The sequence below is a fragment of the Cottoperca gobio genome, chromosome 1 (assembly GCF_900634415.1).
Source record: "Cottoperca gobio chromosome 1, fCotGob3.1, whole genome shotgun sequence".
In the NCBI taxonomy this organism is placed as follows: domain Eukaryota; kingdom Metazoa; phylum Chordata; class Actinopteri; order Perciformes; family Bovichtidae; genus Cottoperca; species Cottoperca gobio.
Window position 1 is genome coordinate 13,803,524 of NC_041355.1, and position 26,905 is coordinate 13,830,428.

Here is a 26,905-nt window from a genome sequence, read left to right on the forward strand (position 1 = left end):
TCTCAGTTCGTGGATAAATGTCAATATGCATCCCTATTTTATTTTTTATTGATGATGGAGACTATTTAAATGGACATTGATGTCAATTTCAAGATGTCGAAATCAATGACTGACATGTATGACTGTGTTGTGTTTCTGTGCATGAATTGCATTGTTCACATACTGACTTTTTATCTAAACAATTCTAACTAAGCAGCACAATGAACTCTTTATTCTACATGTATCTGTGGCTTATAAAGCAGATCTCTCACATTGACCAAACCTGCCCGATGCACCCTGAGAGTGAGTCAGTTCTCCACTGGAGGTGAACTTTGTAGCCCGATGCTAACAGTCGCAGCAGCACAGCAAGTAGCGTTAACGCCGGTCACTGTTGAATAACATTTATTACTGCGGTAAAACATTTTTTTTTTTTAAAACAGCTTTTGAGACTCGACCCACGTCAGGACATTAACAACGTTACATATTATTGCAGAAGAAAGCCAGACGGAAGTTAAATAACTTACTAGAGTGAGATGCTAGCTCTAACGTTAGCTAGCTCACGAGCACTGCCAGAAAGTTATGTGCTGATGTACCTGATTCAGCCTGGACATATTAGTGTTTACTAACATTAGATTCTTGCACAGTAAATACTAAACATGGCGTTCCTGAAGCTGGCAGGTGTAACAATCACCTCCATCAGTCCTTAACACACTTCAAAGTCAGGTAAGAGGAGCTAGCATGCTAAGCTAGCTAGTTAAGTAACGTTAACCTTCGCCTGTCTGTTTCAAAACAAACTGGCGGTCATATAACTGGCAGGATTTAGGGCGTTTGCCGTCAAAGCTTCATTTGTTGTAACCAGTAGTTACCTGTTATATCTGACTAGTAACCGGTTTGTCCTGAGGCTCGTGTCACACTACCTTCACCTTAGCATACAGCTAATTCGCTAAACTATCTTGCTGCCTCGGGCTTCATAGCAACTTTGCAAACGACCTAATTGTTTTAAAATGTTAATTATGGCTGCCGTATGATTTTTACCACTTCCAGTAACGTTGGCTGAAATTAACCAGTTTCAAAACGGCTGCACCAGGGGAGAAACTGGACCCCGCATCCAGGTCAAAGATGGAGTTGGCAGTGGTGAGTGCACCTGCAGGCTGCTGCCACTGTTTGTTATGCTCATCATCATACAGCCAGTGTGCTCGACATGAAATTTAGAGAGTGATTCGACGCAGATTTTAACAGCATATATGTTCCCATACAAATAAAACTGTGTGTGTTGAAACCATACAATAATATTCTGCAGTTACACATTTTCACCATTTGACTGTCCAACCAAGCTGCCGATGTTTGGTTAATGATTGAAAAGATAACACAGCAGTTAAAACTACATGTGGGCAATACTGATAACAAATAGTGTGTGTGTGTGTGTGTGTGTGTGTGTGTGTGTGTGTGTGTGTGTCTAATTTCTATACCATTTTCCAGAAAATCAATTCAATTAGAATATGTTTATGGTAAAGTAACCTGGTTGGAGTGTTTTTTTTCTGTTCCTGTTAAATGCAAACCAGAAAATAATACATTGTCAAAAACATACTAAAATCCAACCTTACAACCTGCTTATTGTTTTGCAACATTGCCCACAATTTTACAGCAACATTTTGGAAATCGGTGGAAACCGTTATATTATCTCACAGCATTGCCCAACCTTATTTAAACCCCAAGGTGAGCGGATGTGGAGGGCATTGTGGAAACATACAAGGATTTTCCTCTTGATTTGGATAAATTATTGACCCAGCAACAATCCAGTGTGTAAAATCACCACACACTCACACAGCCACCTCATGACTCATGCTGTTTGACAAAGATTCACTTTAGCACTGTTTGGAGAGGGGGAGAATACAGATGTGTTGGTGTGTCTCTGAAAGATACAGATAGAAGACCGTAGAAAAACGCAGGCTGGTTTAAACTACGGCTTTGGCTGTGAAACGGGACGGGGGGGGGGGCGAGAGGCAGGAGAAAGCCATTGTGGGTCGGCGGAATAGAGAGATAGAGATGCTATTTGAAATAGCTGCATCACAGAGAGAGGGAGGTGAAAGAGGGCAAAATGCAGGAGAAAGAGGATTCTCAGAGCCGAACACCGGGCAGGAAGGTAGGAGTGTGTATGTGTGCATACAAGTGGCATTGGTGCGTGTGTGTGTGTGTGTGTAGAAGCTACATATAGTATGTATTAAATGTTGTGTGTGTGTGTGTATAGCAGACAGCTTATATATGGTGCATAAATGTTATTTTGTTTTTGTTGCTGTAATTGTGGTTACTGCCTTATTATAAGCATTTTATTTCCTTCGTTTACATGTTTTTTATGTGTAACTGTTTACCTCCAAATGCAGCTAAATTGTGCATCTGGCCATGTTTATGTCCCATGTTTGTCCATGAGGCATGTTACCACACATAATGACGAGTCTTAGTTAATTCTAGCCAACAACCCTGTGTATGTGTATGTGTGTGTGTGTGTGGACTGTCTCTGCACATTTCTATCATCTCTGGCCTCTGCACGCTGCTACAAGCTTATTTTTGTAATGGAAAAGTCATATAAGCATATTTACATTCAAATTACAGTGCATTATATGTTTATGAGATAATGTTCATTATTGAGTCCGTGGTGCACATTTCTGTTGTGGAAGGATTTCTCTGCCCTTTTTCAAGAGTTTGTGGCATTCAACAAGAGGTGACCAATGCTGAGAAAGACGTTGAATGGCACATTTTCACATGATGCTTTTTTACACTGTGACTAAAGCTTAATGTTTGTCTTTGTCTCATCCCCTTCCTCCCTTCCTCTGTCTGTCATCCTCCAAAACCCTCCTCTCCATCAATTATTCTGATTTCTCTTTACATTAACCTCTTCTCCTTTCTCTCGGTCTACTCTCTGTCATTTCTTTATCCTGTCACTCCACTCCTCTACTTGCCATCCCTTTGTCGCTCTCTCTGTTATCGTCCTCAGGCTCACCCGGCTCTCAAAGCCTTTATGTGTGGCTCTCTCAGCGGCACCTGCTCTACGCTGCTCTTCCAGCCTTTGGATCTGGTCAAGACGCGGCTGCAGACCCTGCAGAACACTGCCAAGCCGGGGTGTGTGCGCACACATGAAACACACAGAAGCACATCTCATGTGTATGAACAACATGCAAACACACACACACACACACACACACTACATATTTCACCTGCATGCCATCAGACAACTGTACATCAGCATATACCCTGCCAGGTGTTCTCTTTTGTTCTCCCTGATTTTCACACACACACACACACACACACACACACACACACACACATGCGCTTACACAGCATGGAAGGACACAATTTTTGCAAGCAGTGCTGGCCTGAATCTGTTGTTATGACCCATAAAGGGCAATTAGTCACACCAGCACTCTGTAATCTTACTGTCAGGCCGCGGCGTTGAATTAGCCCCACTGGGAACAGGAAATGTTAAAAGTGAATTTCTATTTTAAACAGCGTTTCACAGATGAAGGCTTTAGTTTAATTTTCCAGAAGATGATATCTGTATTCTTGTTTGACGGTTTATTGTTCACACCATCCAAACATCTTACACTTTGTCTGTCTTTGAGTGTCCATATGTTTGTAACATGTTTTTTACCTTCAAACTATTCCTAAATTTCATCCTGCAGTGCACCAAAGGTGGGGATGTTCAACGTTTTAATCAACGTTATTAGGACAGAGAATTTCTTCAGTCTGTGGAAGGGAGTCTCACCAGTGAGTAACTGAGCTTTTAAAAACAATATATATTTACAAGAATGTATTTATCCTGTTATTGCTTATGTATATATGTATGTATGTATGTATGTATGTATGTATGTATGTATGTATGTATGTATGTATGTATGTATGTATGTATGTATGTATGTATGTATGTATGTATGTATGTATGTATGTATGTATGTATGTATGTATGTATGTATGTATGTATGTATGTATGTATGTATGTATGTATGTATGTATGTATGTATGTATGTATGTATGTATGTATGTATGTATGTATGTATGTATGTATGTATGTATGTATGTATGTATGTATGTATGTATGTATGTATGTATGTATGTATGTATGTATGTATGTATGTATGTATGTATGTATTCTCTAGCACCAAACCATGTATAGTCTCTCTGTCTTTCAGCTTACGTAAGTATTATCTCTCTGTCTTGCTCTAAAAACCACACAAACGCTAAACCAAATTTAGTCTGCTTTCCTTAAAAGAAAGATAAATCATGTTCAGATTACCTCTGTGGCTTTTTTTATTTTAAAGTTACCATCACATTAAGCAAATATGAGAACGGTTTAACCCTTCTGTTTCTCTCTTGCAGTCATTTGTGCGCTGCATCCCCGGGGTGGGCATCTACTTCAGCACTTTCTACTCGCTGAAGCAGCACTACTTCCTGGAGCGGGCACCTAACGCTGGCGAGGCTGTTCTGCTCGGAGCGGGTGCCAGAGCTGTGGCTGGAGTCTGCATGCTGCCATTCACAGTGATCAAGACACGCTTTGAGGTGAGCGGCACTTTCTTTCCATACTGAGAGACTTCAGAGCCCATTTAATGAGAGACGTGGGTTCTGGGGTCATGATGTCCACCTTCATCTTATCCCTTAATCAGGAGTTCTTAGTTATAGCACTCATGGGATGACATGACAATGTATAGCTGAGCATAACAAATATGGTGAACAATGAACCATGAAGTGTCTGTGAGACATTGTACCCAATAAATGACCAATTCACCTAGGATCCATGAATGAATGACCACAATCTACAACTAGTAGTCCACAGCGGCCTTCTGTAGAAAAAAAAACAACGTTGTAGATATTCATTTTCCTTGTTCATATATTGTTTCAGAGTGGCTGTTACAACTATGTGAGTGTGGCAGGCGCTCTGAGGAGTGTGTATGAGACGGAGGGAATCAGGGCTCTATTCTCGGGGCTGACTGCCACGCTGCTCCGAGACGCTCCGTTCTCTGGCATCTACGTCATGTTCTACAGCCAGGCCAAGAAGGGGCTGCCTGAAGGTGAGAGCCACACTTCAAAATGGAGGTCATTAAAATGTGAAGCACCATTTTCTATAGCAGCAGGTCGTGTAAGTGTTGTCCTTGTACTACAGAAAATCTATCAAGTGTACAGTGAATCCTCTGTATCATCTGTATTTCTTAAACCTAAAAGAAAATTCATGTGCCCAGTTGACCAACAAAACAAAGTGAGTTTTAACCACACATTTTCAATTAATTAATAACTAGAATTGCTGTATGTCTCCGCTGACTGGCCAAGTTGCAGTTTACATCCATGTCTGTCCAAAATGTCATCACTTCATCATTTTATCCTATTAGATATTTGTGTGAAATTGTAATAATTAGCATATGAATTGTGAGATCACGGTGACCCCCAAAATGTAACGGTTCATCTTTGAGTCAAAGTGGACGTTTGTGCCAAATTGTAGGATTTTTTTATTGCCAGTTTTTAGGACATTCTGTAAATATTTGCTCTAAATTTGGATAGAAACTTGACTGCTGTTGAATATTGAGTACAACAACACAACATACATGGTTCTTCTCTCAGGGGTGACTTTGTCGGCCTATGCCCCGCTGGTGAACTTCAGCTGTGGGATGGTGGCAGGCGTCATGGCGTCGCTGGCCACACAGCCAGCAGACGTGGTGAAGACCCACATTCAAATTAGCCCATCCTACTGGAGCACGACGGATGCTATCCGCTACATCTACACGGTGTGTGCTTGTTTAATCACAGCTGTCAGTTTTTTGGTTTTACTGCATGTGGACGTCAGTTTAAGGGAAGAGCAACCCTCATTCTTTTTGGCACGAAGGATGAAGCTTGGCGACTACATCAGTAACATATACTGAACCTTTCTGCTCTGTGCTCTCCCTCAGGAACACGGCATGATGGGGTTTTTCCGTGGGGCTGTCCCCAGGTCTCTACGACGCACTCTGATGGCTGCTATGGCTTGGACTGTCTACGAACAGCTGATGGCTCGAATGGGCCTCAAATCCTGAAGAGCATCAGTGTTGGAACAGGATGGAATACGAGTGGATAATGATGCACATTATTACCTAACTGAAAGGCCCGTGGAAGATGAAAGAGGAGCCGAGCTTGTAGAGACGGTGAATCAGCACTACTAAGATTAGGAGAAGAGGACCCAGGTGGATAAATGTGAGAGTAAGAATGCTGTGACTGCGTGGTTGTTTTTGTTGTTATTTAAATGTTTGTGAAAATGTGCCTGTTTGTGTCGACTGTGTCGATTGTGATGTTACACCTGACGCACTCTTAATGTCCATCTTGCGCTGAAGTGACACTCCCTGCTGTGAAGTGAACTTATTCCTCCTCTCACTATATGTTTCTTCGGGCTGCTACTTAAAAAAATGACCTCACAGAGAGATTCTGTGCTGGGCAGCTTTGACAAGGTATTTTTAAAATGCTGTCAAGACAAACGGGACTCTCAGCAAACCGGTGTATCGTAAATCTGCTGAGGTAGACAAAAGCAAAGCGCTGCAGAGAGAGAGAGAGGGCTCTGGAAACTTATGAGATTGAGCAATGTTTCTTACTCGCTAATTAACAAGCAGACTTGGCTTTTTAATTTGTTTCGGGCTCAGACAATCACAAGTACTCACATTATGGGAAAGTAAATCACAATAAAGCCTTTGTTGCCATACTGCTTTAAAACTATGCCAATTTAAAGTTTATATACAACTGTGATGCATTTTGTGACTCCTCAACCAGATGTGCTTTTTAAAGAAGTAACAGTGATCCGTCACATCTTGGCTTAACAAACGTAGCAGAAACATTCAGCGCTGTAACAGTATTTCAGTCAGATCAGGACTTTGTGGATTTATGTTTTTTTCTATTGAAATGCTTAATAAAATGTTTTATGGGAGAATAAAAACATCAATGTTTCCTGTGTCTTACGTTGACACTTTGACTTTTTCAATACATGAAGTAAATATTTTAAAGAAGGTGAAATTGCAGAACATTAAACTTGCAAGTGAAGCATTGCTTACTCATTGTGCTACTGTGTTTCTAAAAGTAATAAAGAATATGCCTCATCAGTGCTGGAGAGATGTGAACCTTTAACGTTTACCAGCATCTTCCTGGCTTTGTACATATTTTGACTAAATACAGAGTTATTAGTTGTAACAAATGAAAGTCCTATTTTTTATGTTCATTGTACAGTCTGCCTTCCCTATAAACATTATTTATTATTGTTGATATAAAAAATAAAAAGATATTCAAAATGGATATTATATTGTTACAGAGTTTATAGAAGTAACGCCAAATGGAAGATCTCATTAGTGGAGGAGATTCAAAAACTTTAATTGTCTGAACAAAAAGGATCATTACACACACAAAGTGCACACACTTGGTAAGATGACAGAAAGGGCACGAATGTCCAGTGTGATCTGTGATGTAACCGGAAGGTTTTGTAGCTAAACTTAAGTTTAATGACAGTTGACTTCAGTGTTTGCTGTGTAACACAAAGTGTGTATCTAAATGTGCCGTAATTCACAAATGAAAGTTTTACCTCGTCATCATCACACCGCTCTCCGTTGATCCTGTTGTGACTATATGGTCATTGTTCTTGTACATATTTGGTCTGTGCATGATTCTTCCTCACAGACGCTGTGCCTGCCTGCTTTTTAAATGTCAATAAATCTTCCTCTTTAAAAAAAGAAAAAGATTTTGACTTTTTTTGTATTAGATTTTAAGAAGAAGATGACTTTGTTTAATTATTGATTTTTCTTCATATCTAGATAGAAACTGTTATTTCAACCATACCAAATACCGTATATAGGAAATATAGGATCACCCTGTTATTAACAAACCAGAACATGCATGTTGCTTCTAAACATTGTCAGAGAACCACTAGATAAGACTTTTGCACATCCAACACTAGCCATTACAACCACAATATAGTATATGTGAATGTAATACATAAAATATATCATATTTTTAACAGTTATTGCAGAATAAAAAAGGTCTAAACTGTAGAAAGTGTGTACTTAAGAAATAGATTTTTCTAATTTTAATAAGCATTCTCACAACCTTTCAACATCTGGTAAAATATTTTACATATTTTTAAAAATAAGGCCGAATTGTTCGACAAGTTTGTGCCATTTAGTTTCTAAATGGACTTACCTAGACACAATCAAAATGCAACTTAAAGCTAATATCAAAACACTAACTTCCACTTGTCATAACAGTACAACTGGCAGTAATAGTGGAACATATTTGTACGAAGTAAAGTCCAGTAAAACTATGTGAATAACATTTGGACTGAGCCTTTTAAAACAAAATCTAACATTTCACTTCCAGCATGAGTGAGCTGTTGAAAACTGAAATCTTATGAATGAGATTTAATAGCAGATGAAGTTGAGTTTGTCCCAACATTCCCAGTTCTCCCACACTCCCTCTTTGGTTAAAGCTCCACAGCGTTTCTGTATTGGACACTCGTGATCCTGATCTCCACTTTGGGGCCAGGCCTTGTACTCCAGAGAGTCACCATTCACCCACAGCCAGCGGTCCTCCAGGAAACGCAGGCCGATCCACACCCGCTCAGTGATGTTGCTGTGCTTGATCTCGCTCAAGGCCAGAAGGTGCTCGGTCTCAGAGTTCAGGCTTGTGAGTGCATTGTGTTCTTGTGTGCAGTACAACATCGCCTGCTCCCATGTCTTCTTGAACTGCGGCACGATCAGATTGAAGCAGAAAAAGGTCATTGTTCTATATGATCTAGTATCGTGAAATCCCTTCCATCTACAGGTGTGCAAACAAACAGAAACAACCTTATCATAGCCAATTAGATTTGGTTGTTTCTCACCCCACAGTATGTTTGTTGCATCTCCTCCTCCGGACCACTTCCATTTTGTTGCATTTAAGTAGAGACCGATCCAGGAACGACCAACAACCTTCCCGTTTGTTGCCATTTTTAACCTCTCTTCATCCTGTGGTGAAGTGATGGGGGACAGGTCAGTGTATACATCTCTGCAGTACTGTTGAGCTTCATGCCATGTGTACTCATGTTTCACATGTACATGCTTTCCAAACTGCCCTGACACAGCTACAATAAAGAGCATTTTCACAACCACAATCTCCATGATGGTGAAGTTTACAGATCCTTGTGGAGATAAGTACAAAGTGTGTTCTGCAGAAGGTGAAGGTTGTGTTTCAGTGTGTCCCTCCTCTGTTGCCTCTTAGTCACCCTCCTGCTGTGACTAAACACAGTTGTTTGCATACATGAAAAGTTATGCACAATTTCATCTTGACCTGGGGTGTCCTGGTTGCCGACTGGCTGAGACAAACCGTGTGGTTGAACACGGGACCAGGGACCTTTGATGCATGTTAAGCCATCTGAGGTTTTGCCTTGGAAATGTTTCTCTCAAAAGGTTTTGTGTAGCACTTTCTGTTTAAACTCAACACTTGATCATTTAATTATAAACTCCCCCCGATACACTATTGATGTACTTGTGAAGCATTTGCGCCATATCGTAATTCATATAAAAAATATATTTTCTCACTACAGCAACATCTTTCTAATCCAGTCAAGTGAAATTATGCTTATGGTTCCAGTTTTGTTTTTACAACTGACAGAAACACAAAAGTGACTCCATGTCGGATACCTTCTGACCCACTTACAGAGAGGGATGTACTTAAGTGTCTCATCATGTAATTCACTCTGTATCCTCTACTGGTGCTGCTGCAGTTGATGACAAAACCTTTTGATTGCCTCCTATTAAATTAAACCTTATGTAGTTTTATCAACATGAGCTCCAGCTACTCCTTGTTTCCACACAATAAGTGAGTGGATTCTCAGAAGTTGATTACCAGAAATATTGCAATAATTAAAACGTATTGACAAGACGGGTGCACCGTGTGTCAAAGGCTTCATAACGTGACCCAGCTTGATATGACTGGAAATGTAGTTTTCGTACTGAGGAGGGCCAGTCCATACAATAATCTGTAGAGACTTAATCTAGCCGGCTTTGGCCGACTTTATCGATATTATATTGGTATCCTGATATGAGACTAGCTATCGTCTTAGTTTTTGGATATCGTTATAAGACATAAGTGTTGTCTTTTCCTGGTTTTAAAGACTGCATTACAGTAAAGTTATGTACTTTTCTGAAGTTACAAAGATATTCTAGCTGTTCTATGATTTGCCTTGACCCGCTTAGTCATTGTATCTGCATTATTAATCATTAATTAGCACAAATCTCATTGTGTAAATATTTTATAAAAGCACCAAAGGTCAACCCCACAATATCGTTGCAATATCGATATTCAAGTATTTGATCAAAAGATATTGTGATATTTGATTTCCTCCGTGTTGCCCAGCAACAAGTGAAATGAACCATGACTCTGGTTTGCAATTCATCATCTGGAGTCAGTGAAGCCTCGTCACATTTTCCTAAAAGGTTTTGCTTAGGAACATAATTTCCATTTGTCCTTGAGAATCAATTGGTGAAAGCAAGTCCGGTTTGAACTCATCTTGCCTGCCTTTTGACTTTTAATCACATACATAACATCTTTATTTGTTTAATTTTGAAGGTTAGGACGGTCGGATGAAAATTCTCCTTTAAACAGAGGCTAATAGTAAAGAGATAAAATAGCAGCTTTAATAAAAGCATTTAAATGAGTTTAAAGTGGCATATAGTAGCAGCAAACCGTGTCGATATAGATCCGACACGGTTTGGCATCTTCCCTGGGCTGCCAGTTGCCCATCCCTGACATAAAATAAATCATATTTTTAACAGTTATTGCAGAATAAAAATGTCAACACTGTAGAAAGTGTGTACTTAAGAAATAGATTTGTCAAATTTTAATAAGCATTCTCACAACTTTTCAAAATTTGATGAAATATTAGATAATATTTTACAAAATAAGGATGTAGAATTATTAGACATCGACAAGTTTGTGTAGAGACTTATGTAGTTTCTAAAACTACATTCGGTTTAATTTAATAGGAGGCAATCAAAAGGTTTTGTCATCAACTGCAGCAGCACCAGCAGAGGATACAGAGTGAATTACACACCTCACCTGGAATATTATACTTAGCATTTGATCCAAACCCTCATTGATAATCATCAAACTTCACCAACTAGGTGATGAGACACTTAATGACATTTTACTTGCTTTGATCATGAATGTTCTTTTAATTTCACAGAGATAATTTCACCAGCCTTGAGAGCATAATAGTATCTATACTGGTACAACCTACCATATTACACACCTGCTGTATGTATTGTTCATGTGTGGTTTTCCGGATAGTCCTCTGGTCAGTCCAGGGTTAATTCATCCTGAATCAGCCACTCAGGCTTTGTGCTTTGCGCAGCGTACCTGACAGACAGCACTCAGGGCAAGTTAACACAACTATAAAAGTGACGGCACTTCCTCTCTCGCTCTCTTTCGACCGCGAGGCTCTGATAGCCACACGACATGTGCACGTGGTGAGAAATAAATCTGATATATCGCCTCATTATTGTACTCACACTGTGATGACTAACATGTTAGCAAAGCTATCACTATGCTGCAGGGGGTCAGTAATGAAATCCGGCATTACGACCAGTGTTACAATATTAAAACGTTGCTCTAACTCTGCTCGTTTCTGCTGTGTCTGTACACTGACCCATTCATTAACAAATGACTTCAGTGCATTTATAATTACTAAACATGTCTGCATTTTAAAATGTGGATATTTTTGTAAATGTGTGGCAGTTGGCGCTTTGAGTGGTTGCAGTGACTTTGGTTTGTATACCGGCCCATGCACAGGACAACCGTTCAGCCAGAGCTAACGTTAGCTACCGGTAGCTAACGTTAGCTAACGGTAGCTAACGTTAGCTACCGGTAGCTGACGTTAGCTAACGTTAGCTAAACTGCATCTACGGTCCCTTGGCAGGAACATATTTTAAAAAACCCAACAGTTTGCAGAAATTTCAAATGGTTTATAGGAATTTACCGATATTGGTCTGATACAGACTCAAATGGCTGGATAGTCTCGGTGTACCTATCTGGACAGCTTTAAATAAATTTTACTTTTGTTTATAATAACATTAAAATGAGAGTTTTTTTGTATTTCTATTTTTACTTTGAGACGGGACCTTGTTAAATATTCTATGCGGCCTTATTGGCAGTTTCTATTATAAATATGTTTAGAGACTTTGTGGTTAAATACAAAATGTCAGAGTCTTCGAGTGTCTGATCTAAATTATTTTATTGTACCGTTGATCGGATCAGGAGCTTTCCATCAATGTTTATACTGTTAATTGTTTAGTTCGCTAATGTTTTTTTGTTTGTCCTCTTCCAGCTCTACCACTAAACTTGTAACGCAGTGGACATGATGTCAGGACCTGCTGCTGGTCCTTTCAACAGGAACCCACCTGGACTTTCAGATGGAGCAGAGTCTACAAGAGAGAGACTGTGAGTTGAACTTTATATCCGTTTCTTCACTTATTCAAGCTTAAATAAACAGTTCCACGTTTATGTCCATTTCTGTTGTATGCAGTAATCAGAATTTGTACTGTGCCTCCCAATGCTAATCTATTTATGATTTATTCAGGTGTGTATGTCATGAGTGTGGTAAGTAATGTGGCTTCCTCGTCTCTCCCTATCTAGGTGTACATTAACATGAAGAAGACATGGGAGCGCACCTATCGAGAATTGAGACGATGTTGGTTTCACCTCCTCCAGAATACAGGTCTGTTCGAGGGAGAAAGCTTCTTTATGATGAGTCTGTATTAAAGTCTGTCTTCATGGACTTTTCCTTCAGATTGTTCTTTATGTTCTTTTAAAGCAAGAGCATACCACTTTAAAAAAAAAGTACATTCTTCATCTTGTAAATTAAAGTGGAAATGCTCGAGCATTATCACGACAGTGGTCACTGCTCAGCAACAGTTAGTGTTGCTTTTAATGTTTAAAAGTTTATTCCATTGCATTAAACATGCAGCACACAATTAAAGCCTGGCACTGATCTTGTCTGTGTTTAGGTGTCGGAAGTGTGCCACAGTGATATGGCCAGGTTTTCGCTAACGCCATGAGGACAGCTGTCCCATGACTGGGGTTTGATAGTGACCTGAGTCACATGTGAACGTTAAATACTAAGGGGCCTTTTTGCTATAACTTAACTACGAACCTTCTGCAAACCCAGTTACACTAAATGTAGTATCATTGCAGTATTTATTAATGTTTTGTTTCTTCATAGCAAATGGCTGCATGTTTGTTTGCAACCCAGCCTTTTTTTAAACTTTGAGACGGGACCTTGTTAAATATTCTATGCGGCCTTATTGGCAGTTTCTATTATAAATATGTTTAGAGACTTTGTGGTTAATACAAAATGTCAGAGTCTTCGAGTGTCTGATCTAAATTATTTTATTGTACCGTTGATCGGATCAGGAGCTTTCCATCAATGTTTATACTGTTAATTGTTTAGTTTGCTAATGTTTTTTTGTTTGTCCTCTTCCAGCTCTACCACTAAACTTGTAACGCAGTGGACATGATGTCAGGACGTGCTGCAGTAAGAGGACCTGCTGCTGGTCCTTTCAACAGGAACCCACCTGGACTTCCAGATGGAGCAGAGTCTACAAGAGAGAGACTGTGAGTTGAACTTTATATCCGTTTCTTCACTTACTCAAGCTTAAATAAACAGTTCCACGTTTATGTCCATTTGTGTTGTATGCAGTAATCAGAATTTGTACTGTGCCTACTGACCAAACTGGATTTATTCAGGTGTGTATGTCATGAGTGTGGCAAGTAATTTGGCTTCTTTGTCTTTCCCTAACCAGGTGTGTACATTAAAGTGAGGAAGACATGGCAGCGCACCTGTTGCCATCGACAATCAAGGCGATGTCCCGTCACCACCTCTAGGACAACAGGTCTGTTCAGGGAGAAAGCTTCTTAATGATGAGTGTTTATTAAAGTGTCTACATGGAACATCCCATCAGGTTGTACTTTATGTTCTGTTGAAGCAAGAGCATACCACTTTTAAACAATTACATTCTTCATCTTGTGAATTAAAAGTGGAAATCATAGCATTAAAACGTGCAGTTGCTCGAGCATTATCACGACAGTGGCACTCAGTGGTCACTGCTCAGCAACAGTTAGTGTTGCTTTTAATGTTTAAAAGTTTATTCCATTGCATTAAACATGCAGCACACAATTAAAGCCTGGCACTGATCTTGTCTGTGTTTAGGTGTCGGAAGTGTGCCACAGTGATATGGCCAGGTTTTCGCTAACGCCATGAGGACAGCTGTCCCATGACTGGGGTTTGATAGTGACCTGAGTCACATGTGAACGTTAAATACTAAGGGGCCTTTTTGCTATAACTAACTACGAACCTTCTGCAAACCCAGTTGCACTAAATGTAGTATCATTGCAGTATTTATTAATGTTTTGTTTCTTTATAGCAAATGGCTGCATGTTTCTGTTTGCAACCCACAAAGCACTGCCTCAGGTTACTTCAATTGTATTGTCTTAATGGCTCAGCAGATTGTTCAGTGATGGATTAGACCCATGTGCAGTAACATTGTTAGGCCGACTGCTGTGAGCTTTACTGGGGTCTTTCACACGCAAATGCCATTGCCATCCAGGGCCTGTTATGAAACGCAGACCAACTGACTTAAACCCCTGATGTGACTCAATTACCATCAGTTAACTGTAGGCTACTTTGCCACCAGACAGGTTGCAAGTTTAAGTATTTTGTGTTGGCTCCTGTTTTCCTTTTTACTGTCCCATGACTATTTGACATAGCGACTGAAAATAAAAATGACTTGCAATAAAAACACCAGCTTGTCTGTCTAGGGCAGGGGGACCAATAGGTCGATGGAGTGCAGTACGGGTAGATCGCTCACCGTAAATTAAAGTATATATCTATCAACAGATTGTAGTTTTTAAGGGACTGTAGCTGGTTCACTAAGTCGCTCTGGATAAAAGTGTGCTAAATTACCTGTAATTTAAATGTGAAGTAAAGAGTATTTCCACCTATAACTTACAATGTATCATTAACATGGGGCTGGGCTTTGTTTGGTTTTTGGAAGCCGTCGGAGGATGAATGTTTAACAGAATGCATATTAATGAGATTTCTCACACCGTTTCCTCTTGTTCCTTTTAGAGAACTGGAGTTCCCAGACTGCCAATGAAGGCTGGGCTGCAGTGCCCACTGCACAGGCCTCAGACTGGTCTTAAGTCATATCATGACAACGCATTAGAAATATGCATCGCACATCTGTCTGTCCGTGGAGTGGGATCCTCAGTTGCTCTTCCTGAGGTTTCTTCCATTTTAAAGGGTTTGTTTGGAGAGTTTTTATCCAAGGCGAGGGTCAAAAATGACGCAGAGTGTTGTATGATGTACAGATTGTAATGTTCCTTGAGGAAAATTTGTGATGTTGGGCTATATAAATAAAACTGCACTTCAAGCTGATTAATCAATAAAAGTGACCGATATTCATAAAACTGTCTGGTTTTATTTCGTTTAGTGTCAATGATTATATGCATAATATAAACTTGACTATTTTAATGTTTATGTTTGAAGGCATGGTTTAATGCCACATACTACAGTATTAAAGGCCAGAGCTAGTGTGCAACACCGGTTTTTAAAAGTACAAAACTCAACAGGAAAATGCATATAAGCAATGATGTAGTAAAAATACAATAACTTCAATGAAAAGGAACTGATCTTTCTTTACTGTCTTATCCTTTTTAAGAAATGAAGTGGATCTCACCCAGGAAAATATAAACCAACTCATGTTTATATAGAATCGGAGGGATGAGACCCTCTTTTTAATGGTCACACATGCAGAGCACACAGTGAAATGTGTTCTCTGCCTTTAACCCATCCCATTACCAGGGGTCTAGTACTAGGAGCAGTGGGCAGCTAATGTACAGCGCCTGGGGAGCAATGGGAGTGAGGGGGGAAGGGGGATGTCCGGTGCCTTGCTCAAGGGCACCACGGCAGGGCAGGAGGTCGGTTTTGATTTATTCTGACTACCGATTTGTTTTACAATATAGTTTATAATGCATCCTATGTACATATAGAAATATATTATATAGAAATAAGACATAAAGTATTTTAATTATTGCTTTGATTTGAGTGCATTTAGAGTAGAAAACCACCATTACAATAGTCCTTTCTGCGTTTGGAACATGAATGGGTTAAGACATTGAAATGAAGAGGAAAGCACAGACCTGTTCTGCAGTAGAAGGTGTTTATAGATGTCTATAGCCTCCTGGTAGTGGGAGCGCATGTAGTGAATGGATGCCAGGCTCAGCTCAGTCACCATCGGTCGCACACCACCGTCGGTGACTTGAACCAGCAACCCTATGGCTCAGTCCAAGCCCCTACTGACTATATCCATAGTGTACAGCCTACCCTCATTATACTATACTGTCATTTGTTGACTACATAAATTGCATTTGACCTAAAAGAACCTTTTGTAAACTTAGTCTTTGCTGGGGACATGTTAGTGTCCCTGAGGGGGAAAAAGGACATAATGGCCAGTTTAACTTTTATTTACATAGTAAATGATACTTGTCATTTCTAATGCTTGATAGTAATGAACATGTAGGTAATGAGGTAACTGCACTGTCAATGTAAACATACACTAATCACAACACGCTATTTCAGTTAAGAGGAAACTCAATAACATTGAGTTTATCTTCAGTGCTTTTAGGATGATTAACATTAATACCTTTTTTTGCTTTAAAACGTACCACCCCAGATGGGACTCGAACCCACAATCCCTGGCTTAGGAGGCCAGTGCCTTATCCATTAGGCCACTGGGGCAATTTCACCAATATATCAGCAGAATACACAGTTTTATACAAAAACATGGTATATCTGTAATAATGAACATACATGGATATATACATATACATATACATAATTTACGGATATATTTTATGGCTGTCATTTGAGATAAATATATTTTGTCAAAATGTTAAATCCTTCGTTGCGTGCCGCAGGCCTTTATCTCTCTTCCGTTGCTAGGCAACAAAGAACAAACTGCTTAATCAAGTTGAACGCAGAAGAAGTAAACTGCTTCCTGTTGAACACCAAACTGTGTGACTTCAAAATAAATGTCATTCGAGAGCTGTATTCTAAAACGTTGTTCATGTCCAAGCTTTTCCTTCAATCGCCATTGTCAACCTGGGGTTCAACCCGCTCAGAGGTTTTCAGAGGAGGGCCATGGTATGGGTTACATCAGCTATTCACCCCAAATAGTTGTTTAACTGCATTGTCAGGTCCTTTGCCCGTGCCTTTAGTTTGAAAATATGAGAGCGGAAATATTAATCTATGCTGCCTTTAAACTCAGCGAGCTAATGTTAACCAACACCGTCCATACTTCTCCAGTGGAAAAACGTCTTAAACTTGAATTTTTCACCGCCTTGTTAGTTGTTAGTACTTGAATTCAGTTTACATTGGGAGCGTTATCTGACTGGTTTCAATGTAAAATGAAACTAGAAAGCTGAAAACGATGTTAGGTAGCGAGTTTAACTGCTAACTATTTGTGTTGTCGTTGATAGGAACACCCAACGTTACCTAGGTTAGTGATAAACAAGTCTTAGCTAGCGTTTCGTGCCTCTTTAAAAAAAAGACTCGTCGACATGGTGAGTTAAGGTTTTTGCGTACCTCATGTCAGTACCATAATAATGCTGTCTCATAACCTATTTCTGAAATTGACATGCATATTTGCCCCGAACCAACTCAAAGTTCTGTGATAACTTCAAATGTTGTACCCTGGCAGATCCTCTCTCGCGTGAAGCCCGCCGTGGGAGGAGAGGCACTGGTGAGCATCAGTGAGAAAAAGAAGAAAAACAAGACCAAGGTTCCCCCCTTGGAGGACTACCTGCAACAGAGAGATTATCTTGGTGCTTTTACTCTTTTAGAGGTACTAACACACATAACACACATAATGTATGTATGTTTAGTATGTCCATGCATTCATGGATCACTATAGTAATTGAATTCTTACCATCTGTGTGTGCTGTACTGCAGCTGACCAACATCTGCACAAGATCCCCAAAAGGCCTAATAAAGTCTTACATGAGAATTATTGTTACAAGGAATAATACCACAATTGGATTATAATTTATCAGAACTGCACCAGGTTCAATACCAATGTAGTAAGTGCTGAATAACCTTTAACAGTCTAAGTCTAATTAGTTCTGTAAAATAAAAAGGAAAGGGGGAGAGAGAGGGACACCATGCAGCAAAGGGCCATATTGATATTGGTGTACATGTAGGCCGAGAAGTAACAAGAAATAACAAAGTAGGTTTGAGGTAATAGAAACTGTGTCACCATTACACACTTTGTCCACCAGAGAGCACTTACAAGTTTATTTTACTGTAAAATGTCTCTCTGTATGTATCTTTGTCACACATGACAAACATTTTTTTGATTGGAACATCATTTTTTCAAAATTCAAGAATGAAGCAGCAATTTTCTAAAATAAGAAATATCCAAATGTGATGATTTAGTTGAGCTGAAAGTGAAATGGCTCGGCTAACTTGGCCCTGTGGCTGAATACATAATAATATTATTACTATTATTATTATTATTATAATATTTTTCTTTGTAACTGCAATGTCTCCTGCAGGATATCCCATGTCATGCCTTGGAATTAAAGTTTCAGAAATAGAATCCCTCCCACATTTTATGCTACAGACAGCACTATATTACTGAATGCTGTTGCTGCTGCTGCTGATTTGTTGCTGTGTCATCTCTAGTTTCAGAGAAGTATTGGCGAGAAAGAGGAGCATGCAGACCTCTGGATTGGCTACTGTGCCTTTCACTTGGGTGATTACAAGAGAGCTATGGAGGTATTTTATGTTGTACATGTGTTTCTGAATGAGTGTGTGTACTTTAGTACACAGCATTACCCAAAGTACCCCATATGCAGTATTTAAATAATTAATAATTCTGAAAACCTATTGGATAAATGCACAAGGATGTGATTGACTGTTTTTATGTAGAGTCTGATCACATGTGTAATATTTCTTTATCATGTTCTGACAGGAGTACAAGTCTCTGACCATGAAGCCTGAATGTCCTGCTGATGTTTGGGTCTTTCTGGCCTGTGTACTGTTTTTCCTGGGGCTCTATAAAGAGGCTGAGGAGGCTGCATCAAAGGGTAGGCTTTCCAGCTGTTCCTCTTTTGTTCTGTATGCTAACCACTGTATGCAACCCTCTTGCTCACCAGAACGCTGTGGCACTATTAAGCATTTGATTGTATCTAGCTCGTATCAAAATGATCATTATCATTATCTGGTCTGCATATCTGCAATGCCAAACAACCAGTCGACATAAAAATAAAAATATTTTCACATACAAATTAAAAAATAGATGCTTTAATTGGACCAAATTGGTGTAAAGATGCTTCAGGTTCCAAATATCAATAATTATTGGTTTGTTTTTTAATTATGTTAAACATTAATGTGATTTCAGTGGAATTCCACATTGACATATTGTATAATGTCCTTTTTGAATTTTTTTGTAGCTCCCCAAAACAAAAATCCAAATGTCAGCAGTTATGAAAGCCCACCATTTTCTGTGCATAGGGTTGTCCATATACTTTTGACCATATAGTGTATTTTTTGGACAACCTTCAATTAAAATAGTAATTGTGCACCAGGTTTATTCAAGATGTCTAATAATTACTTGCAGTTTTTTATTGTGCAGACTTCTTTGCAGCACGAGGAACACAAAGAGGATTCAGTAGATTTTTGTAAATGGGGTTACTGCACACTTTTAGTTCCTGTGAATTCATTTCACACATTCGTTATTGTTTACATTTTTTGCCAGATAACGTACAATGCTGTTCGTTCAGTTATGTAATTGAGCAAGGTTATGATATTAAAGAATTGTGCCTCTTATTCTCATGTGGATTGCTGTAGCGCCAGTGTCCCCCCTCCAAAACCGACTACTCTTCCACTTGGCTCACAAGGTTGGAAAACTACTATATTATTTTACTATTGTGTAGTTACTTTTCCTCTCTGCCTTCACTTGATCTCTAACAATTCATATACAAGCCACCCTGCACTGTAGATACAGGTTTACGTCTATATGAGTGAAGTATACATTATCTTTTAGTTAATCCATCTTGTTTCGTCTGAGCTAAACAATACGGAAAACTTTGTGACATATCGAGTGTTTGTGTTTGTTTTTTATGACCTTATGTCATTGTGATCACATTTCTGAATGATGTATTTCTTCATTGTCTTTATATTGTGTCTCAGTTCAACGATGAGAAGAGGCTGATGGGTTTCCACCAGAACCTGGAGGATGTGACGGAGGACCAGCTGAGCCTGGCATCCATTCATTACATGCGCTCCCACTACCAGGAGGCTATAGACATCTATAAACGCCTTCTACTGCAGAACAGGTCTGTGCTTTCCTCTTCATTTCACTGACTTAAGCCATTCAGAACCCAATTATGTTCCAAACGCAGAAAGGACTATTGTAATGGTGGTTTTCTACTCTAAATGCACTCATAAATCAAAGCAATAATTAAATAATTAAAATACTTTATGTCTTATTTCTATATAATATATAATAATATATTTCTATATTCTGTGTACATAGGATGAATTATAAGCTATAAAGTATATTGTAAAACAAATCGGTACTGTCAGAATAAATCAAAAACCGTATTTACCTGTTTCCCTTACGGTGACGGTTATATTGGGAACAGTTGGTGGATCTTAACGGGTTAAATTAGTTTCACAGTCCTGCTGCACTTGGGTGCGTGTGCCAGCCTAGCACCACCTTGAAAGGTGTGAGTTGTTAATTTGAGCTTCACGCCTTGTGGAACCATAAAGATAATTCAGATGCCTAGTGCAGTTGATCTGCTGAGCTCGCTTCCTCTGAATAAAACACTGATATACTGTATCTCAAGTAGCAAGGGTAAGAAAATGAAAGACTTTGATTTCATTGTGTTACTTCCCAGAGATCTATTTGTGGCTTTGAGGCATCTGTAGGCCAAGGTGCATCTGAGGTTTTTTACTAGGTTGACAGCAGTTTTAGTTGCATGCCTCAGCAGCAGCTCTGAAAAATGCAAAAATATCTAAATAGATCTATGAAAAGATTAGCAAATTTTCCTCAGAGAAGATAGCCGAGATGCACAGAGTACCAGAAGCCTTGATGTATTTTTTGTGTTTACTAACCTGCAAATATACATTATTTTTAAAAACAAATTTCTGGCAGTTGTTCCCTTGTTTGTGTCTGTTTGTTCATGTGATAACTTCTCGTCTCTGTTTTTTTGCATGCCAAATTTTATGCCCAATTATAAAGATATTTGTTAATAATTCATTTGATTAAATCTGTATAAATTATTATTTCAAGCAATATAAGATAATAGTGAGTGATGAAATTCACAACATAGGTAACAATTGACAAATTTCCTGTCCTAAACCGCATATGTCTGGTAATAAATAAATACAAATCTGACATATTTTGTCTCAGCTACTATAAGTTTTAAGTCTGAAAGCCAATTTCAAACCCTCATTGCATCTTGTCTTCCAGAGATTTCCTCGCCCTGAAAGTTTACGTGGCTCTGTGTTACTACAAGCTGGACTACTATGATGTGTCCCAGGAGGTGTTGGCTGTGTACCTGCAGAGCATGCCGGACTCCACTATTGCCCTCAACCTCAAGGCCTGTAACCACTTCAGACTCTACAATGGCAAGGCAGCTGAGGTACTGTGTGTTTGATTGCTGCATATCCCGGCTGATATTTTGGCTGTTCTTCATGTGTGGTCTTTTCACATTTGCATACACACATTTTGAGGTTTGTTGCCAATACTTAAAAAGTCAAACAAATAATGCAAAGGCAGATATTTCAAATAAAACATTTCACAGTGCTGTAATTTTTAGTGAGAACTGAAGTAACTAATTAAAGATATCTGTATTCGTGTTTAACGGCAGAATTTGTGCCAGAAATCTTCTTTTCTTTTTTATGTAATTTATTTAGCCATGCATATACCGCTGCAGTTGAGTCAGTAACTGCTTGTTCTTTTCCATGGGGAGAGTAACTGATGGTGGGTTTGACTTAGATGTGCGCTCTCTCCCTCTTAGGCTGAGTTGAAGAACCTAATCGACATCTCCTCTTGCTCCTTTGAGTTTGCTAAGGAGCTTATCCGACACAACCTGGTAAGCTCTTCACAAAGTGTGTGTGTGTGTGTGTGTGTGTGTGTGTGTGTGTGTGTGTGTGTGTGTGTGTGTGTGTGTGTGTGTGTGTGTGTGTGTGTGTGTGTGTGTGTGTGTGTGTGCACACTAGTGACTCGCTCTCTGAATGTCCCCCCTGCGTGCTGCAGGTGGTGTTTCGTGGTGGGGAGGGGGCGTTGCAGGTGCTGCCTCCTCTGATCGATGTGATCCCCGAGGCCAGACTCAACCTGGTCATCTACTATCTCAGACAAGGTATGCAGCCATGGAGTTACGGTTTTCTTATAACACGTAATACAAAGAAAAACACTTCTATTGAAATGCATCGAATGTCTTACTGATTGTAAAACGATTGGTGAAGAACTGATGAATCATTGGGGTGTTAAGGAAAGGTGGAAAACCTAAGATAATTCCCCTTTTCATGTTCAGATGCAGTAAATGCATCATCGCCGTTGTCATGTTGCTGTTAATGACATTTGTAGAGCTCATGGATTCACAAGCTTCATTTTACACTTCCAGATGATGTCCAGGAAGCCTACAACCTCATCCAACATTTGGTGCCCACGACACCTCAGGTAATGATTCAAAGTGGCTTTAGGTTTTAGGTTTTAGGTTTTTATGAGATATTACACTCGTTCGTTCAAGCTCAATGTAGCTATTTGGTCTACTGAGATCTGCTCAATTTCACTCTAAAATGAGACTAAATACAATAGCTGTGTTAATCTACAACCAGTTCTAATATTGACTATTTTGCATTCAAGGGTTTAAAGGTTTTTACAGGGAAGAAAATGTACAATGAAAAGCAGAATCATATCGGATTGAATGAAGTTAATAAACCTCTTCGCTCCTCAAGGTCGGATCTGAAAGCCTGTGAAACTGAAAGTGTTTGGCTTTTGTATTTCTTTTATGCATTTCTTTACTTGTTAAAGTGGCTTTTGATGGGGATTGAAGCAGCAATGAAAAAACAGATCAAATGATTGACAAACTCCTCGATTATAAACTTGTTTATATTAGGGCTGCACAATAGGAGGATAAGATGCGATATGTGATAATATTTTGAACGATATTACTTGCAAAGAAATAAACAGATATTAAAGTGTACTCAGTTCTGCCTGTTCTGCTGCCGTCAATATACAACACATTGCTTGTTGAATTGAAACAAAAGGAAATTTCCTACATTATTTTATTTTAAAACATTGAACCGAACACAAAACGCACCAATAGATAAAAGAAAGATGGTTACAATTGTATGTGCAGTTTTCTATTGAAACTCTCTTTCAACTAACTCAAAAAATCCTAAGTGCAATTTTGCAGTCTTTTGCGATGTGTTTATAGCGTAAGTTTACACCTGGTGACGATAAAAAAGCGATAGATTGTGCAGCCCTCGCTTAAATCTTTTCAAAGAAGTGAATCATTGCTTTGTGTGTTTTTCTTTCATGTTTTCGATCAAGATAATCCGTGTTGCCTTTCTCTCTCTCTCTTTTTAAAATATTTTCACCATAAAGCTTTTTATTTGATTTGATCCTCTATTTTTTCAGGAGTATATTCTGAAAGGAGTGGTAAATGCGGCTTTGGGACAAGAAATTGGATCAGTGAGTATTTCTGTTAAATAAATACGCACACAAACAAGTGTGAAAAGAGTGAGTCCGAGAGACAAATGTTTGTTTTTTGCGACTATCTTTCAGAGAGATTACCTCAAAATTGCTCAGCAGTTCTTTCAGCTGGTCGGAGGCTCGGCCAGCGAATGCGGTACATTGAGTAGATATTTGATCAATATGTGTTTTTAAAGCAACGCTATGTGAGGATCAGTGTGTAACATCTTTCTCCCTTTCAGACACTATTCCTGGCAGACAGTGCATGGCCTCCTGCTTCTTCCTCTTGAGACTGTTTGAAGATGTTCTTATATATCTCAACTCAGTCAAGGTTAGTGTTGCTTCTCACAAGGAACACGTTATATTGTATGTTCCAGTGAGATTACTTTACTGTGGTATCAGTATATAAGATACAGTTTAAAAAAGTGTCACTTCAGATGACCAGCAGTGCTTGCTTTATTCAGGTGTGTGCGCTTTAGTATGCACCTTTGTTTTGAATATGTAGGTCTTTTTGTGTCGGCATAATTGTGCTTTTTTTTTTTGCAGGGTTACTTCTATAATGATGATACATTCAACTTCAACTATGCTCAGGCTAAAGCAGCCCTTGGCAACTACAAAGAAGCAGAAGAGGCACATTACTCCATCATACATCTACACACATGCTTTTTACACACTTTGATCCATTTTGATAAATTGCTGACTATTGTTTTGGATGCATTTTAATATTTCTTTCAGATTTTTCTGCTGATTCAAAGTGAAAAGATCAAGAATGACTATGTTTACCTCAGCTGGCTGGCACGATGCTGTATGTATAGTATGGTTCATTCAAGTAGCACAATTCAAACGCATGTCTGTCAACTCATTTAAACTTTGAAAGGAATTGTAAAACAAACTTTAAAAGAGTGAATCAAAATATAAAAAACAAATAACAGAACATTAGAAGGCAGTAAAAATAGTTGTAATATGTATTGATTCATTGATTAATAATATCTCCATTAAAATATTTTCTCCCCTTTTTGGCTTTATCCACATCAATAAAACCTCATCACAGGCGCTTAATAATCTGAATCTGTAATAGATGCTGAAACTGCCTGTCAATGATGGATTATTGAACACTCGTCTTGTTTTTGTCAGACATCATGAACCAGAGGGGTCGGCTTGCCTGGGAGCTTTATCTGAAGATGGGCACTTCCTCCGATTCCTTCAGTCTGCTGCAGCTCATTGCCAACGACTGCTACAAGGTGACACCATCCTCTGTTTTCTGCCTCACGTGTCATCCCTGGTTACCACTTAAATGGGAATATGTACACAAATGTATGAATTATAGCTAAAACAGTTAGTCAATTAACTGCTTAGTAGTGGATCGACAGAAAATTATCCTTATCTGTCCATCGACTAATTGTTTTAGCTCTATTAACGTCTTCATCTGGCTGCTTCTTTATTAGAATACCAACATTTATCGCTCAGGACGGAGATCCTGAAGTACTGTGCTACAAATCAAACACATACCTGTTTCCTGAACTCAAATACGTCAATTGTATATGTAAACTAGATTCCCAAATGTCACCTTAAATGGAGAAATTGCACATTCCATTCTGTATTTGCTGTTTTTGTCTCATACAAGTTTCTCTGTTATTATTATCACAACTTGCACAAGCACATTTTAGATTAGCTGTGTTTATGTTGTTAGAGGTGTCGTCCATCAAAAAGCCCTTTAATTTTCTCACTATATCTTTTGTAAAGCGATAGTTTAATCTGTGCCTGGGAAGTCAATATACTCCTGATCACAGCCTGTTGTTTCAGATGGGCCAGTTCTACTATGCAGCTAAAGCGTTTGATGCACTGGAGAAACTGGACCCAGAATCCAACTACTGGGAGGGTAAGAGAGGCGCGTGTGTCGGCATCTTCCAGCTCATACTGGCCAACAAGGAGTCTAAGTATGTTTGTCAATAATGGGATTTTATTATTACACATTTTACAATGTTTTCTAGTTGTTTTTGTTGCAAAACATAATGTGTCAAATAGTTCCCTGTCATCATTACCCAGTAAAACTAAATAACATGTGGACGGACATTTCAAACTTCTGTGGTCTGTTTGAGTGTGTGTGTGATGTCTAAAAGAAAGAAACATGAGAGATGGAGCGTTCTTGATCTAATATTGTTTCCTCACATATCCTGTTTTTGTTCTAGGGAGACACTTAAAGAAGTGTTGTCTCTGTTGCGAAATTCAGGAAACCCCCAGGTGGAATATATCATCCGAGCTCTGAGGAAGTGGGCCAAAGACAACCGAGTCCTCCTCTCATGATGGCTAAACTTCAGCTCACTACATCAGGAGTAGCTACATTATGCAGTCAGAGTGCATTTGGTCATTAACTTGATTAAATTATATGAATGATATCTATGCCCCATGAAGAAATATGTAACTATTATCTCTGCCATACTGTTGTAAAAATATGTAACTCATGAATTGCAGTTTTCTATGTACTCGTATATTGGTATTAAAATGTGAATACGTATGTTTTAAATGACTTTTTTGTCAGTGATTGCTTTGTATGGAATTTAGTATAGTAACTGATTTCACAGTTTTGCCTCAGATTCTGGATGCAATACAAAAACTATTTGCAGAACAAGAATGAACAGAACACTTAAGATAATGAAATCAGGCTCAAGATGTGAGCGCATACTGTAGAGGAAGGGGAGTTTTTATATATATATTTATATATATATATATACTGTGTATATATAAATCCAAGTTCTATTTACAAGAGACAATTCAAATGAAAGATTTCAACATCAGTTATTTTAGTTTTCTATTCATCTTTGATATGAATGAAATCAACAAACAGAAATAAATTAAAAAGATAATACTTATGTGAATGTGATATTTACAACACATTGTAATCTACATACTAACTATAAGCAGGGTTTTAGTATGTAGTGTGTTGACAGTGGAAAAGTAACATAATTAAGAACACTAAAATAAGTCAGTATCCAAACTAAACAACACTGTGTGTTGTTGAAGTGCGTTATTGTCTTACTTTGCATTGTTCAAGGAAACTGGAGCAGCTGCTCACAACTGCAAAACACGAGGATAAAATGTGAAGGATGGTGAGGCAGCTCCAGAAAGATCTTGGGAAA

General features: G+C 38.8%; 3 protein-coding genes, 1 long non-coding RNA gene and 3 other non-coding genes across 8 annotated transcripts; 5 read left to right on the top strand and 2 right to left on the bottom strand.

Annotated features, from left to right (window-relative positions):
• The first annotated feature begins 116 nt into the window (after positions 1 to 116).
• Positions 117 to 6,921, top strand: LOC115014650 (mitochondrial glycine transporter B-like). 2 transcript variants are annotated; one of them, XM_029441673.1, is made up of 8 exons: positions 117 to 702; positions 1,024 to 1,113; positions 2,972 to 3,096; positions 3,657 to 3,741; positions 4,351 to 4,530; positions 4,871 to 5,039; positions 5,584 to 5,747; positions 5,910 to 6,921. In XM_029441673.1, the coding sequence occupies exons 2-8, from the start codon at positions 1,099 to 1,101 to the stop codon at positions 6,030 to 6,032; spliced, it is 861 nt and encodes a 286-aa protein (XP_029297533.1). In that variant the 5' UTR covers positions 117 to 702; positions 1,024 to 1,098; the 3' UTR covers positions 6,033 to 6,921. The 2 variants fall into 2 exon arrangements, with proteins under 2 accessions (XP_029297533.1, XP_029297540.1); XM_029441680.1 differs by lacking the exons at positions 117 to 702; positions 1,024 to 1,113 and adding an exon at positions 2,063 to 2,128.
• A 1,312-nt stretch (positions 6,922 to 8,233) lies between these two features.
• LOC115014664 (snaclec A9-like) lies at positions 8,234 to 11,420 on the bottom strand. Its single transcript, XM_029441691.1, has 2 exons — positions 11,258 to 11,420; positions 8,234 to 8,972 (listed from the first exon to the last, which is right to left on the bottom strand). Exon 2 carries the CDS (start codon positions 8,952 to 8,954, stop codon positions 8,388 to 8,390), a length of 567 nt encoding a protein of 188 aa, XP_029297551.1. The 5' UTR covers positions 8,955 to 8,972; positions 11,258 to 11,420; the 3' UTR covers positions 8,234 to 8,387.
• A 949-nt stretch (positions 11,421 to 12,369) lies between these two features.
• LOC115014674 (uncharacterized) lies at positions 12,370 to 15,471 on the top strand. The gene is made up of 5 exons (XR_003832928.1): positions 12,370 to 12,444; positions 12,640 to 12,721; positions 13,487 to 13,617; positions 13,806 to 13,895; positions 15,131 to 15,471. It is a non-coding gene; the product is annotated as an uncharacterized LOC115014674 (long non-coding RNA).
• Positions 12,967 to 13,109, top strand: LOC115016175 (small nucleolar RNA SNORA62/SNORA6 family). Its single transcript, XR_003833083.1, has one exon. It is a non-coding gene; the product is annotated as a small nucleolar RNA SNORA62/SNORA6 family (small nucleolar RNA).
• LOC115016182 (small nucleolar RNA SNORA62/SNORA6 family) lies at positions 14,169 to 14,311 on the top strand. The gene has a single exon (XR_003833085.1). It is a non-coding gene; the product is annotated as a small nucleolar RNA SNORA62/SNORA6 family (small nucleolar RNA).
• Positions 15,472 to 16,728: 1,257 nt separating the features above from the next.
• On the bottom strand, positions 16,729 to 16,801 carry trnar-ccu (transfer RNA arginine (anticodon CCU)). Its single transcript has one exon. It is a non-coding gene; the product is annotated as a tRNA-Arg (tRNA).
• Positions 16,802 to 17,306: 505 nt separating this feature from the next.
• On the top strand, positions 17,307 to 26,295 carry ift56 (intraflagellar transport 56). The gene is made up of 18 exons (XM_029441659.1): positions 17,307 to 17,625; positions 17,763 to 17,906; positions 18,746 to 18,838; positions 19,035 to 19,149; positions 19,913 to 19,962; positions 20,255 to 20,400; positions 21,540 to 21,711; positions 22,090 to 22,164; positions 22,329 to 22,431; positions 22,696 to 22,751; positions 23,715 to 23,768; positions 23,862 to 23,925; positions 24,011 to 24,099; positions 24,315 to 24,398; positions 24,504 to 24,573; positions 24,903 to 25,009; positions 25,572 to 25,705; positions 25,958 to 26,295. Exons 1-18 carry the CDS (start codon positions 17,623 to 17,625, stop codon positions 26,070 to 26,072), a joined length of 1,674 nt encoding a protein of 557 aa, XP_029297519.1. The 5' UTR covers positions 17,307 to 17,622; the 3' UTR covers positions 26,073 to 26,295.
• The last annotated feature ends 610 nt before the right edge of the window (positions 26,296 to 26,905 follow it).